Raw genomic sequence first — 14,572 nt, forward strand, 5'->3', positions numbered from 1 at the left:
AAAAAACCTTATATACCCTTTAAAAAACCTTGGTACAATATCCCATAATTTCTGTATCTTATTATTCAAATCCGAAATCCCAAAATTTCTGCAACCTTATTAATACAGATAATTAATCTTTTAATTGACCATTATAGTGGTCGCACTCACATTAATTATATTGATTAACCATCATCCAATCTTCATGTAGCAATTTTCTATTTCTAAACGCAATTCCCCAACAACCATTCACGGTAGTTAATATGAAATTTTTTATACATCAATTAATATTTAATGTAGTCTCACTTACCTTCATTAATGCTTGTATGGTCTTCCAAGTATTAAAGAATTGAATATGAAGGAAATTACTCTTAAGACCTCTTTTTTGGCTGATTTGGTTCCCACCACATTCACATTTGGTCATATTTTATTAATAAATTGTGACCATAACCATTTATTTCTCGTATAAAAGACTCACCAACCAATGGTTATTAGACTGCCACTTCAATAAAGCTCCCAAGGCTCTAGCTAAAAGGTAAATGACTGCTAATTAGTGAAGTTTTGTGTATAGATTTTTGTTGTTTCAAAGCTTTGGATTTTCATTCAGGGTTGTTTGGTTTTTAATTTTTTGCGGGGTTTTGGTTGATTGGGAGAATTGGGTATTTAGCAGAATGGAGAATGAAGCAAAGAAAGTGTTGCTCACTTCAAATGGAGATGAGATTTCTGTGAACATTGCTTTGCATTTAGCCAAACGTGGTTGCAGGTTAAAGGCTCTGCTAGTTTTCACTCCTTTTATCTTAATTCAGTTTATTTATGGTTTGTGTCTCTATCATATTGAATAGTACAAATTTGAGATCAAATCTTTTATTTTAATTTAACGCATTTTATAAAAATTGTTGTGGTCTAATTGATAAGGTAATTTTTTTAAATATTGTTAAGTATTTAGTTAACATATAGATTTATTATTTGTTGAATAAGTTGTCACATAAGAATTTTAAATAAATCCATCTCATCACTTAGAAAGCAACAACTAAAAAATTTATGCCAAATCAAAATGGCAGTGTCAACTCTTAAACATTAACATAGTAGGACTAAAATCAGAATTAGTCCTTTGATTATGCAACAAGTGAGCAAAAATTTTAACTTAAGAGTGTTGATGTTTGGGGCATGTGAATAGGTTGGTTTTAATGGGAAATGAAAGGTGTTTGAGGAATGTGAGAGAGAAGTTAATGGAATCAACAAATGGAGTGGTCCCAATGGAGGTGGTTGGATTGGATATGGAAGCTGAAAGTGAGGGAGCTTTTGATGAAGCAGTAGATAAAGCATGGAATGTGTTTGGACATTTAGATGCTCTTCTCAATTGCTATGCTTATGAAGGTATGCATGTCTATATTATATATGTACGTCTTTACACGAATAAAATTTAAAAACAAGTAAATATATACGTATTTAACACTAACTTAAATCTAAATAATATAAACTTGGCTCATTGGATTATACTTACGTATCCATATTGTAAGATGAAAAACATCTGTGTCTGTAACAGGGAAGATGCAAGACCATCTTGAATTAGGTGAAGAAGAGTTAAAAAGGATCATAAAAGTAAATTTCATGGCTGTATTGTTTCTACAAAAAGCTGTTGCCAAACGAATGCGGGACCATAAAACAGGTGGTTCCATTGTATTCATGACCACAATACTCGGTGCTGAAAGAGGACTTCATCAAGGAGCTGCTGCATATGGTTCGTGTTTGGCCGCAGTGCAGCAATTAGCTAGAGTAAGTAAATTCCCATACCAATCAATATTAAACCTCTCAATTTTGATTCGAAATATCGACTTGAAATAATGTTGCGTTGCTGTTGTCAGTTGTCAGCTTTGGAGAATGGGAAGCACAAGATCAGGGTGAACGCAATCGCTCGTGGTTTACAGTTGGAAGATGAATATCCACTGTGGGTTGGAAAAGAGAGGGCAGAGAAGCGGGTGAAAGAAGCAGCGCCATTGCACAGATGGTTGGATGCTAAGAACGATCTGGCTTCAACTGTCATCTATTTGATCAGCGATGGCTCACGATTTATGACTGGAACAACTATATTCGTCGATGGTGCTCAGTCTTTAACCAGGCCTCGTTTGCGATCCTATCTGTAGTTTCCTTTTTCTAGCTAAGCTGATTCAGAAACATGAATCCGAAAGATCCAACCGGCCAGGCCCAAGAACACTATATTCTTTGTCAAATCTAATTTCAGTCCCTATACTTTAACCAAATTAGAGAATTAGTCTCTTTATTTCTTATTTGTCACATTTCAACCCTCTTAATGTATTTTTGACATGGACGGTCATTCCAAATTGTTAACACTGTATAAAATTATCGTTAGTGTATTGATTGGGTCTCGCTCGATTATCAGGATCTTGATCTGGGAAGTACTTGTTATGATCATTAGAACACCTACCTAGTTGGATATTACATGTTGGTTAACAGTTCACTGTTCAATTTTTTATTCTCCTGGATATTTATCTAAGTATTGCTTGTTTCAATCATTAGAACACCTTGCTTCCTGATTAGTATGTGTTGCAAGCAAGGTCAAGTGATCTTTGGAGCAATCTTGGGTTAATTTTGTATATGAAATCGTGACTTCTTTGCTAATTAAGTGTTAGTTGTTTGATTTTTTTTGGATCTTATAGCTAAGTGAGACATACCCTCATTCTATAGTGTTTAGAGATAGAAATCAGCCAAGCTTAGCTTTAAATGCCATATCATATATAGTGAACCTATACAATCCCCAAAAAAATATATAAGAAAGAGTTAATCCATCACATCATATTTTATTAGGCTTCATCTAATCACTTCATGTCCACTTCAACAATGTTTCTAATTGGCAACCCCTTACTTTACTACCTTTAGTATAAAATACCTAAGGATAGAAACTCGCGTCAAGCTAACCCCCCTTTATAATTTCCTTATTCCAACACCAAAGAAAGCATATAAATATGCTCAACTATTTGTAATACAAACACCCTGCAACAACTACCTCTTAACTCCTTTGTATACCTTGAACCTCCAATTTTGATGACTTTTTGCACCATACATGGTGTGAACCATCACCATTATCTTATCCCATACCATGTGTATAACTTGATTGTTATAACATCTATAAAAAAAGTTATGATTTACTTGTTTTCTAACAATTAATAGGGAATAATCCAGAACAGTACCGATCTCGTTCTAAAGGTAGAGGCCATTGATTCCCTTCCTTGTTGGCGGTAATTTTGTGTTTGGAGATGACGATTTGGGTGGTTTTTTTTTTTCTTTCATTGGACGGCCTTGCTATGCCTTGGCTGAGAACCCTATTTTGTTTGAGGTTTTTGCTGGTCTGTTGTAAACGTATGTTAGGAGGAAGAATACTTGTGAATATTGCTTCCTTCATGTACGGAAAAAGCTGATATATAAGATAAAATTTTGAAACTCGTGGAGAGAAAATTGTTTGTTTTCTATGGTCAATATGGAAAATATGGCAACCAGGACTGGCTTTGTTGTGGAACACAAAGCCTGTAGCTCTTCAATTTGCTATTTTCACATTATATGCTTCCTGGAAAGTCAATGAACTTTCGTTTCATTTTACTATTTAGAATGATTGTCGTTTGTATTGGTCTTGAATTCCATGAAGCAGCTGCCATTGTTGAATGAATATCGATGCATCTAGAAACTTTGTCATCGAATTAAAGTTAAACCATAATAATGGCATAAAGGTTGTTATTCCACTAACAATCATTTTCTCATTTAGACTAATATCGGTTTCGTTCTATCAAACTAATCAAAGTCTTTGCCTAATTTTGTCTTGTTTGATACATTATCCAATAATAAAACCTTCCCCTAGTTTTTTTTTTCAAGTCCAATACAGGTGCAAATTCCATATTTGAACAATGAAGAATTTTTCTAAACCAACAAAGAATATACCTCAAATTATGATTTCATTTTATTTTAACTAATTTTTTTATCCATACAATACATTAGTTGAATGTATCAATTATAATATATGAAATTTTTTTATATATTTTAAAATTGTACATTTTCACAAACAATATAAAATTACCTAAATATTATATAAAATATTGTATATTGTTGAATTCATTTGACTTGTTGAATCAATGAAATTTTTCAATAAATCTTCATAACGTGCTTGTTCAATTTAAGCTCTCAACACTTTGTTCATTAATTTTAAACAGCTCATTATATAGTGTCATATACGTTTTAGCCTCGTATTGCAATTGTATTTTCTTTACATAGTCGTAATGTTAAAATTAGAGAATAAATTATTTTAAAACAAATGATGTAAAATAATATTAACATATATAAAGTAACAATAAGAACAAATTTAAAATAGGAAAATAATGTTTAGAAACCTTAAACCAGCAATGATTTAATTTATAATTCTTTGTTATGATTCATTGTTTTTGCGTGAATTTCTTTATAGGCTTGCATACATGCATAATGGAAGGAAGAAAGGTAGACTTTGAATACTAATTTTATTTTATATAAATTATACACGATGATTTTAAGTTCGTTATGAACTTTATCATTTTTTTTTCAAATAAAATTAATCAATCCGGGTTTCGATTTGATTCGTATAGGGATACAAAAGAGTGAGAGATTTTTACAAAAGAGAAAATTTTAGAGTTCAAATAAGAGGATTTTGTTGATTCATTTGTCTATCTAATTGATATGTATGTCATTCAATTAGTATCGTGTATCAGAATAAAATGTAAGACAATCCTTGTGACCATCTATTTGTTTTCATATACCCGCACGATACATACATAATATAGGGAAAATGTACCATTAAAATGTACCATTAACGAATTTTCAGACGCCGATACATACGGATCCTTATCATCTTGAAACGATTGCCGTTATTAGTATTAAACCAATATCGATTCATACAAGCTAAATCTTCTAATCGATAATTTGGCCAAAGAAAGAACTTTAATTTAATTAGTTTCTTTTATCACTATCAAGATGTTTGTTTTAGTCAAAACTTGACCACGCTTTTTTACATTATTTAAAAATCTGCATTTCTATGCATACCATTTTATCCCTTGAATTGAAAGAAATTGAATTGCAATTCTCGCCGTATTGGTGGGGTATAAAATATTTTCAGAGCAAACAAATCATAATGATTTTTGTCTTTATTTTCAATCATCTTTTGATGTCTTGCAATAAATTCATAAAATGATTTTTATCAATATAGTTTTTTCTTGGTATCTTTGATTAATTTGGTGTTTATTTTTATGAACCAACAAAACACTTATAGTTTGATATAGAATAAATTGTCCATCATTTTTACCGATGAATAACCGGATCGATAATCAATATTCCTTTTTCATTAATTCTCTAAGAGTTAAATCCTTCGAATCATCAAAATATCCATATTCATCTCTCCCGTTGAATAGAGGATATAACAATTTCGTTTGGATTTATCGGTCTAAGTAGGAGGCAATATACTTTGATATTATTGATTATTCTTTGATTTAAAGAATCATCCCATCTCAATTGAAAACGCATAAATACCCTTTTAGGAAGAAATCAAGCTCGCTTTAGTGTTGCTCTTGTATTGCTTTTTCTTTCTCGTTTTTTTTTGTCGATTTATCATAATCTTCTTCAACATCTTTTTTTTGGTTTGAGAGAACGGATTTAAAATTTCCTTGTTTTTATGCATCTGATAACCCCCTTCACCTATGGGTTCTTTTTCTTCTTGATTTTGATTCTCTAATCCAATAATTTGTTTTTCGTTTGGTGCTATAAGGAGTCCTTTTTTTATTTTCAATAATATTTTATTAATGTTCCTATTTCCATTAAAATTGAAAAGAAGTAATTTTATTGGTATGATCCATGGTTTAACCTTATATGCATTATATAGCAAAGACAAATTCAGGAAGAACCAAAGTTCTAGATTCGGTATAGGATGACTTAGTATTTCTTCATTCGGTCCCATCCAATCAAAATGGCTTCCTTTTTATTGGATGGGTTGCTTCTTGATCTTGATAAATTGTGAAATAAAAAAGGTCCATTTTATCAATTATTTGATAATTCTTAACCACAGTCTTAATATTTTTGTTACTTTTGGTACTGGTATCGACCCAAGACTCAATATCGACCTTATTTCTAAGACAAAAATCAATAATTCTCCAATTAAAAAACTTTCTGTGAAAAAATTCCCTATAGCATCTAGGATATCGCCTTCTCCTAGATAATTATGGATGGGGATATCCTCGGTGTATCAAAAAATTTTGTTTATCCATGTTGTAATGATAAGAACTCTCTTCCCTCTTATTTACTTGGAATGGTGATCCATAAGCATCTGATCCCTCTTATCTTGATAATTAATAGATTTATATGATAAAAATTATATCCATAGTGTTTTTAAAATTAGATTTTTTATATTTTTGTTCTTGATTCAGTTTATATTCTTGAGTTAGTAATGAGTTCGCTTGAAAATCATTTTTTTCGTAATGAATTAATCTTTCTTTTCATCTGAATCCCATTTTGTTAAATCTTTATTTTGAGCGGATAGTGTTGATTGACTCTATTTCGCCATTGTCCTAGTACTAATTTTAGCCATCTATTCGAACTAAATCGTATTGATAACGACTCCTTAACCAATTTTTCCATTCATTCATTCCGAATGCCAAACAATTTTCTGTCTTAACCCATAATGATGTCTTAATCTGGAATGCGATACTCCCGTTCTTCAAAATAATCTTTTATTTCATTTTTAAGAAAAGAGATGTTCCATGATATTGAAGGATAGGTTTGAATTTATAAAAACTAATAACTTGGGTTTGTGATAATTTGTAAAATACATATGCTTGTTAGAGGAGGATAAGTCACAAAAGCTTTTTCATTTTATTTCTAATACTAATATTAGAAAGTGAAGAAAGTGAGGTTTTATAGTTGAAATAAAATGAGTTGTATTTTTAGTTGTTTTATTAATTCTTTCTTGATTTGCTTCATTATTGTGAATGAAGTTCTCAATCATTTTTTTGTTGATTCAAGAAAAGTTGGGTATTGGTTCTTGGAATATTAATGATATATAGAAGAATATCCATGTATATCTTTTCAATGAAAAATTTTATAAAAAATAGAATTTCGGATTAATCGAATATTTCTTCTTTTTACTATTTGACAAAATTTTTTGATGATTCTAATATTTTATCCCGATAACTTATTTTGTTAGAACTACTATTTATTTCTTGAGTTAGAAATTCGTTTTTCTTGTCTTTTATAATTAGAATTTTTGTATTTGATTTTTGATTGTGTTTGTTCTCTTAGTCAGATCTTTTATTTTTTTTCGGTTAATGAATAATTTGTCCACACCATAGATTGAATTTGAAGGGATGATTTGTGAATCATTTTATTACTGATTATCGAATCCTTTTTAGTTTAGCCCAATTCATATGGTTCTCTCAACCCAAAAAATGGAATTGGATTTATTTTTGAAAGTTCTTTTATTATTCCTTTTAGAAATAGAATGCTTTGAGTGATCCATTTTTTTGTTTCTTTTGAAGCTTTTCGAAACAATTTAGTTTTTTCTTTTAAAATTGTTAAAGCTAAAAACATTTCGTTTTCCATTTTTTTATTTTTTAGTTCTTTAAAAATAGGTTCAAAAAGCGAACGCCGTTTTGAGGAGAATCGAAAGGAGTTCGTTTCCATTCCCCAAACTGTTAAAAAGCAAAAATCATTCTTTTGACCTTTCTTTTTTCATTGGATCTTTATGAGAGGGTTGTAGTTTAAATCTATGCCAAGGTTTCGGCAAAAAGGAAATAGGATCTTTATCTCAATACCGTCATTAACCGCTTTTTGGAAATTCATTTCTAATAATTGAACACCATTATAAGTGCATTTAACATGCATTTCTCGATTCAATCCGTTAATTCCTCGGACCACTCGGAAATTGAAATAATAACATAGGGGCAATGTTTTTAACTATTATCGATGAAGGTAATATAATATATTTTCTAAGAATTGATTGGGTTATTAACACGGAGCCCTTTATTACTTGAGCAAGTAAAAGACTATCCCAAGCTTACGCTATTTCTATCATCATTTTCTCTTCTCTTTGTATTTTTCTCTTTTGGGCTCGTCTTTTTCTCGATCTTTTTTCTCAGTATAATCGAAATTTTGATTCTTTGTTTTACATATCCAATTTTGAGATATTCGTTTCAGCGGTCCGAAATATCCAAAAAAAAGAGTGGTTTGTCTACTCTGTCCAAAAAAAGGGGGGAATGTACATTTGCTTGAAACAGCTCCCAAGTAATTGTTTTACGCCTTTGGGCATGCATAGAACCCTTTATTATGTCGCGCTGAAAATCCGATTGTTGCGAATAGCGTATCAAAGCCACTTCGTCTGTTTGATCAGGATCATTAGCATCCTTGGTATTAGTATAAGTATCGGCGTTTGCCTGGTGGATTTTCTTGAACGAATTTCATGCTCTGCTATTACATTTTCCTTGTTTTTCTCCCTCCTATTGTTCTAAATCGTCGATTCATTGTTTTTGCGTGAATTTCTTTATAGGCTTGCATACATGCATAATGGAAGGAAGAAAGGTAGACTTTGAATACTAATTTTATTTTATATAAATTATTTTATAAGTTTCAACTTTAATTTTCGTAATCAATCTAAGAATTTTCTATTACTTTTTACATTAACATAAAAAAATTGTTTTCTTTAACGTATTTATTGTTGTATATGACATTAATTTGCTTAAAAAATAAATATTTGATTACTTTAAAAATAGTGGTACCAAATAATTTAATATGAAACGAATTGTTGACATTCTATGTAGTAAATATATTTACTATCTATTATTATGATAATTATTCAACTTAGTTATAAATTGTGTTATTAGTAAATTACAATTCAAAATATAGTATTAGGGATCAATAATGCAAATACAAAAAGTGTATTAAGATGTTGTTTAGGAATTTAATAAATTGGATTTTGTAATGATTGTAACGATACGTCATTATTATGAATGGAAAAAAAATCATATTTAAAACTTGATTTTAAAAATGGGATTGTAACACCACATACCCGACCTGACCATTGGGTTCGAGCTACAGAATGTCATATTCGTTATCGGAGCAACTACAATCGATTTTATAAAAAAATTATCATTAATCATTTAGTTCCAAGTATTACAAGCTTAAAACACGATTTCCAACTAACATGCTTAATATCAATTGGCCTCAAGGCCCCAATTTAACCATTCAAATCTTACAAAAAATACTTAAAACATAAGTAACAACCTCAAACATCATTCATGCAATTTTCATATTAACACAATTTATATACAATCATCATAACTTATACATTTTGAGATCGACTGTAACACCCTTTACTAGCATCCTACACTGGGACAGGGTCCGAGGCATTATCGGACTCAAACATAAACATTCATACAAAACCGGACTATAAAATTTTCATTCAATTTAAAACCATTCATACACAAGCATATTGTCCCTTATATGGGTCTGCGAGGCCCAAAACATACATTGGGGGTGGTTTGGGACTAAATTAAGAACTCTCAAAACTTTTACAATACTTAGAAAATTTTCTTGTTTTGGAGGGTCATACGCCCGTGTGGTCACACACACCGGTGTGACTTGGGACACACACCTGTGTCCTCGGCCAGTGTAACTCTCTGTTTATGACGTCATCAACACAATTAGGGTTACACGGCGAAGTCACATACCCGTTTGCTTAGGCCGTGTGGCGAATTAAATTCCAAAAAGTCAAGTGTAGACTTCCCACGGCATAGGCACACGTCTATGTCTTGGGTCTGTGCTGGAACACACGGCTGTGTTTCTGCCTGTATGTTTACTACTGGGCATTCTGTTTTACCTAATTAGGGTGCAGGGGACACACGACCAGATTACACGCCCGTGGGGCAGACCGTGTGTCATACACGGCCTAGACACACACCTGTGTGTCTACTCGTGTGGACAAAAACAAGGCTATTTACCATGCCATTTACTCAAAATTCCATCATCAAACATCCATGATCATATTCACAATTCATCCATGCCAAATAAATTTAACCCCATCATGAGTGACCATAGCACATACATGCATATATGAATAGAATTACATCCCCATAATTAATATGAGCCATATCTCCTAGCCATATACAAAATGAATCATTAAATCATTATAAGCCAACACACTTGGCCAAATTAATATGACACATAAACAAAAAGACCGAGTCCTCTATACATGCCATACTCAAAATACTTGAATTCATATACCCAAAATATTAGTTTGATAGTGTGAATCAAGCTCTGACGTCCTTCGATCCCGAGCTAGCTTGGCAATACTATAAGAAAATGGGAAAGAAAGGGGAGTAAGAATAAAGCTTAGTAAGTTCACATACAAATAAATAGAAACATAATCATGAATTTTATACAATTAACATAACATAATTTACATATATGTCATCATAATTTCATAGGCATAACTTACTCATTTTCAATCTTACCAAAAATTCATCACATACCATGCTCATTCATATGAGTTTTTCGTACATACCTGTACTAACTCGTAACACATTCTCATATTTCCTCATCATTGACTTACTGGTCGAATAACTCACTGATTTACCCGTTGAACACTTGGAATACTATCAGATACACGAAAAGTTTGCACAAAACGCTTCATATATAGCCACATGCTACCTCATATCACATATCATATATTGCTCGCTCTCGAGCTAATCATGGGCCTACTCACACAAGCTGACAATCAGGATGTAACTACATGGGCTGCTCACACAAGCTGACAGGTATCTGCAACACATGCCGGGCTACCCAGCCACTAGTATGACGTACATGACTAGCACCCGAATTCACATAGTCACATATACAGATAATCTCATGAGCTCATAATCACATAGTTCTTAGTGACATGTCACATTGTATCCTAAATTATTCTTAAGGTTCAAACGGGATTTTCTCGATGTCACATCTTCGTCGAACTCGTTCACAATGCCATTCTCATTGACCATAATATCATTCATACACTCATTGTAATAATTAAACATAGAAATTCATACATACATTAATAAAGCATTAAAACATGATGCAACATTGCATTATTTACATATGAACTTACCTCGGTACCAAAATATGACTAACTATTCGATTTAGTCTACAACCTTGTTCTTTCCTCGGTTTAGGTCCGGACTCCTTTTTTCTTGATCTATAATAGAAAATTTCACTTATTTAATTATCACATTGTTCAAAACAATCCATAAATCATACTTTGGTAAAATTATAATTTTACCCCTAAACTTTACATATTTACAAATTAGTCCCTGAGCTCGTAAAATGAATTATACTCATTTTCTTTGTTACCCAAGCCTAGCCAAACTTATAACATGCTCATAAAAACCCACATTTCTCATCAAATCATACATCTTACTACTCATTTTTCAAACTTTACAAATAAATCCTTTTTAGGTGTTTTCATGAAAAACCACTTAGTAAAAGATGTTTATCATACATCAAACTTTCATATTCTTCCATTAAACATCAAAATACATACATGTCACACATGGGTCTAGAAATAGGTAGAAATAAGGCTAACTCAAAATTTTAAACATGAACCGTAACTCAAAATAAGGCTAGAAATAGGCAGATATGCTTCAAGGATCTCAAAAACATAAAGAACATTAAAAACGGGGCTAGGGTGTACTTACAATCGAGCCTGGAAGTTGAAGAAAAACCTTAGCTATGGCTCTTCTAATTTTCGACACACACTTGAAGAAGATGAGCAAATTTTGCTTCATTTTTCCCTTTTTATTCTTTTATTAACCAAATGACCAAAATGCCCTTAAGGCCTTTCTTTCAAAATTTTCCTATTCATGCCCATTTTTGTCCAAAAATATGGAAATTGGTCAAATTGCTATTTAAGGACCTCTAATTAATAATCCATGGAAATTTCATGCTTAAAGCTTCTAGAACTCACATTTTGCAACCTTTGCAATTTAGTCCTAAATATCAAATTAGACACTTTATCAATAAAATTTCTTCATGAAATTTTCACACAAGCATGCAATCATATCATAGACCTCATAATAATCATAAAATAATTATTTCTACTTCGAATTTGTTGTCTCGAAACCACTGTTCCGACTAGGCCCAAAATCAGGATGTTACATAGACTATTCCTAGGTATATGCCATTGATCAAATGAAATGAGCTTTACAAACTTAGGCTGGGTCGATCGATGATGTCTGGATGCTGACTTCACTTTTCTAGGGCTTCGAGAATACATGTATCTACACACGGAACAAACAAATTGCATGTTAAGCAATAAGACATGTACATTTATGATTCAGGATATATAACATAAGCATTAGTAATATGTTTCCAGACAATACATGTATATATGTATTTAATATCCAACCAAATCATGTTCTAAAGTGTCAAACATTTCCATTATCATTCAATACTTGTAAGCATACTTATAGCAATACCAAAACAACTTATTCAACATTGAAACATATAAGATGAACTCTTACTTGCTTATCAATTACTAATCCCTCACTACATATCAATTCAAAATCATTCAAGAGCCAAGCACACATTTATGCATCTATATCAACATGCCATACAATGATATCTTCAAATAGCATCATTTATTTATTTATATACCGATCAATCCTTTTTCCTAAAGTAATTTGACTCTTTCCCATTCATATCGGCCCCTAGGGTTCATTTTCAATTGATTTTCATAATCATTAATATGTTTTCCTCTATCTCAATTCACATATTTACATATTTGGATCATAGTATCATTTATAACCATATTCACATCATTTACCAAACTAACAATTTGTAACCCCTATTAACTTGACTTGGATAGATACACAGATTGTCCAACCAACACACCAAACTAGCACCGAATGTGTAACATTGAACAAATAAAGTAAGGGTAGTTGGCATATAAAGTGCATACTAACACACGAAGCACATTATTGGCACACAAAGTGCATCTTGACACACGAGGTGCATCGTGGTGCTCAAAGTGCATACTCGTATATGAAGTGCATCCTAGCACACAATGTGCATCCTAGCACATAAGTACATGACCTGTACTCAAACCAATCCTATGGCATGTCAGTTAGATCCGATTTAGCCACACTAGTTAATAGGTTATAAATGTTCAATTTCGTTTACAATTTAGTACATATCATTCCTCAATCATATTCACTATCACAATCCATTATATAATCATATCAAATATATTCCATGTCATTCAATACATTTCCACCCAATTTCACAAGACATACATATTTCAAAGCAATTCATTCTATTTTACATTTTATACATTTTAATCCTCTATCCTGGCAATTCATATTCAAGTTCGATTCAAGGATTCATAATATCACTATATACTCACATTAACACCTAAAATGAAATTAATATGTAAATGCATCAATTAAAATGATCCCATTTTATAAATGTATAAATAAGAGTTTTTGGGTTACTTGTCTATCACATTCACTTTTTCTTTCCCTCTCAAAAGGTCGATGTCGACATTAGTTATGGATAGTTATAAAGTATAACAAACTATAAATTTCTAGCCAATTCATAACAAATTATTAGTTTATGCATATTTTTTAATTTATTCAATTTAGTCCCTAAATCATGGACAAGCATAATTTTCAACCTAGAGCTTCAGATTAAAATTCAATTTCATATTTATTCATTACAAACATTATACTTTCTATAAATACCACAATTTCATAACAAGTTTTCATTTTATTCAATTTGGTCCCTAATGCAAACAAGCTAGCAATCGAGCTTGTTAAGCTTTACAATTTAATTCTTTTCATAATCTAAGCTTAATTTGTATAAAATTCACACCTAATTCATCCAATTCTCAACAATGGTAACGTACCAAATTTCACCAATTGATTAAATTGATTCATGGGTTAGCTTATTCAAGCTCCCATGATAAAAAAAAATCTATAAAAATCAAAGAAACATGGCTAGGGACATAATTGAAATTTTGGCCAAAAGTTCAAGCTAGGTTTTTAGGCTTTCTCTTCAAACATGGTGGACAGTTGCTCTTGGGAAGAATATGATGACTTTGTCATCTTCTTCCCACTTATTTAACTTATATACTATAATATTTAATTAATTAAACCTTAATTTTACTTAACTTAAGCTAATTAAAACTAATATCACACCCCACTACCATCCATTTAAAATAGGTTTATTAGACATTTTAGTCCTTGGATAATTGCTATTTAAGTCCCTAAGCCTTATCATATTTAAAATCTATAGTTATTAAACTTTTACAATCTAGTCATTAGGCAATAATTAACCACATTTTTTTTACTAAATTGCTTATCCCAATTTCAGTTCATCGACTTACTAACTCTATAAATACCCCTATTTAATATTTACGGGCTTGGTTATAAAAACTGTAACATCCCGAAATAGGTAGAACAGTGGTTTCAGGACCATAAATTCGACATAGTAAAATTTGTTTTTATTATATTTTTATGGTCTTCAAATTCACGAGATGATTTTG

At 31.3% G+C, this 14,572-nt stretch overlaps 1 protein-coding gene across 4 annotated transcripts; it reads left to right on the forward strand.

Annotated features, from left to right (window-relative positions):
• Positions 1-385: 385 nt before the first annotated feature.
• On the forward strand, positions 386-2,451 carry LOC108456076 (short chain dehydrogenase/reductase astE-like). 4 transcript variants are annotated; one of them, XM_017754669.2, is made up of 5 exons: positions 386-514; positions 587-742; positions 1,157-1,356; positions 1,526-1,755; positions 1,845-2,451. In XM_017754669.2, the coding sequence occupies exons 2-5, from the start codon at positions 651-653 to the stop codon at positions 2,121-2,123; spliced, it is 801 nt and encodes a 266-aa protein (XP_017610158.1). In that variant the 5' UTR covers positions 386-514; positions 587-650; the 3' UTR covers positions 2,124-2,451. The 4 variants fall into 4 exon arrangements, with proteins under 4 accessions (XP_017610158.1, XP_017610159.1, XP_052874755.1 ...); XM_017754670.2 differs by having other exon boundaries at positions 388-514; positions 650-742; XM_053018795.1 differs by having other exon boundaries at positions 443-514; positions 633-742.
• The last annotated feature ends 12,121 nt before the right edge of the window (positions 2,452-14,572 follow it).

Source organism: Gossypium arboreum, chromosome 9 (genome assembly GCF_025698485.1).
Source record: "Gossypium arboreum isolate Shixiya-1 chromosome 9, ASM2569848v2, whole genome shotgun sequence".
Taxonomy (NCBI): domain Eukaryota; kingdom Viridiplantae; phylum Streptophyta; class Magnoliopsida; order Malvales; family Malvaceae; genus Gossypium; species Gossypium arboreum.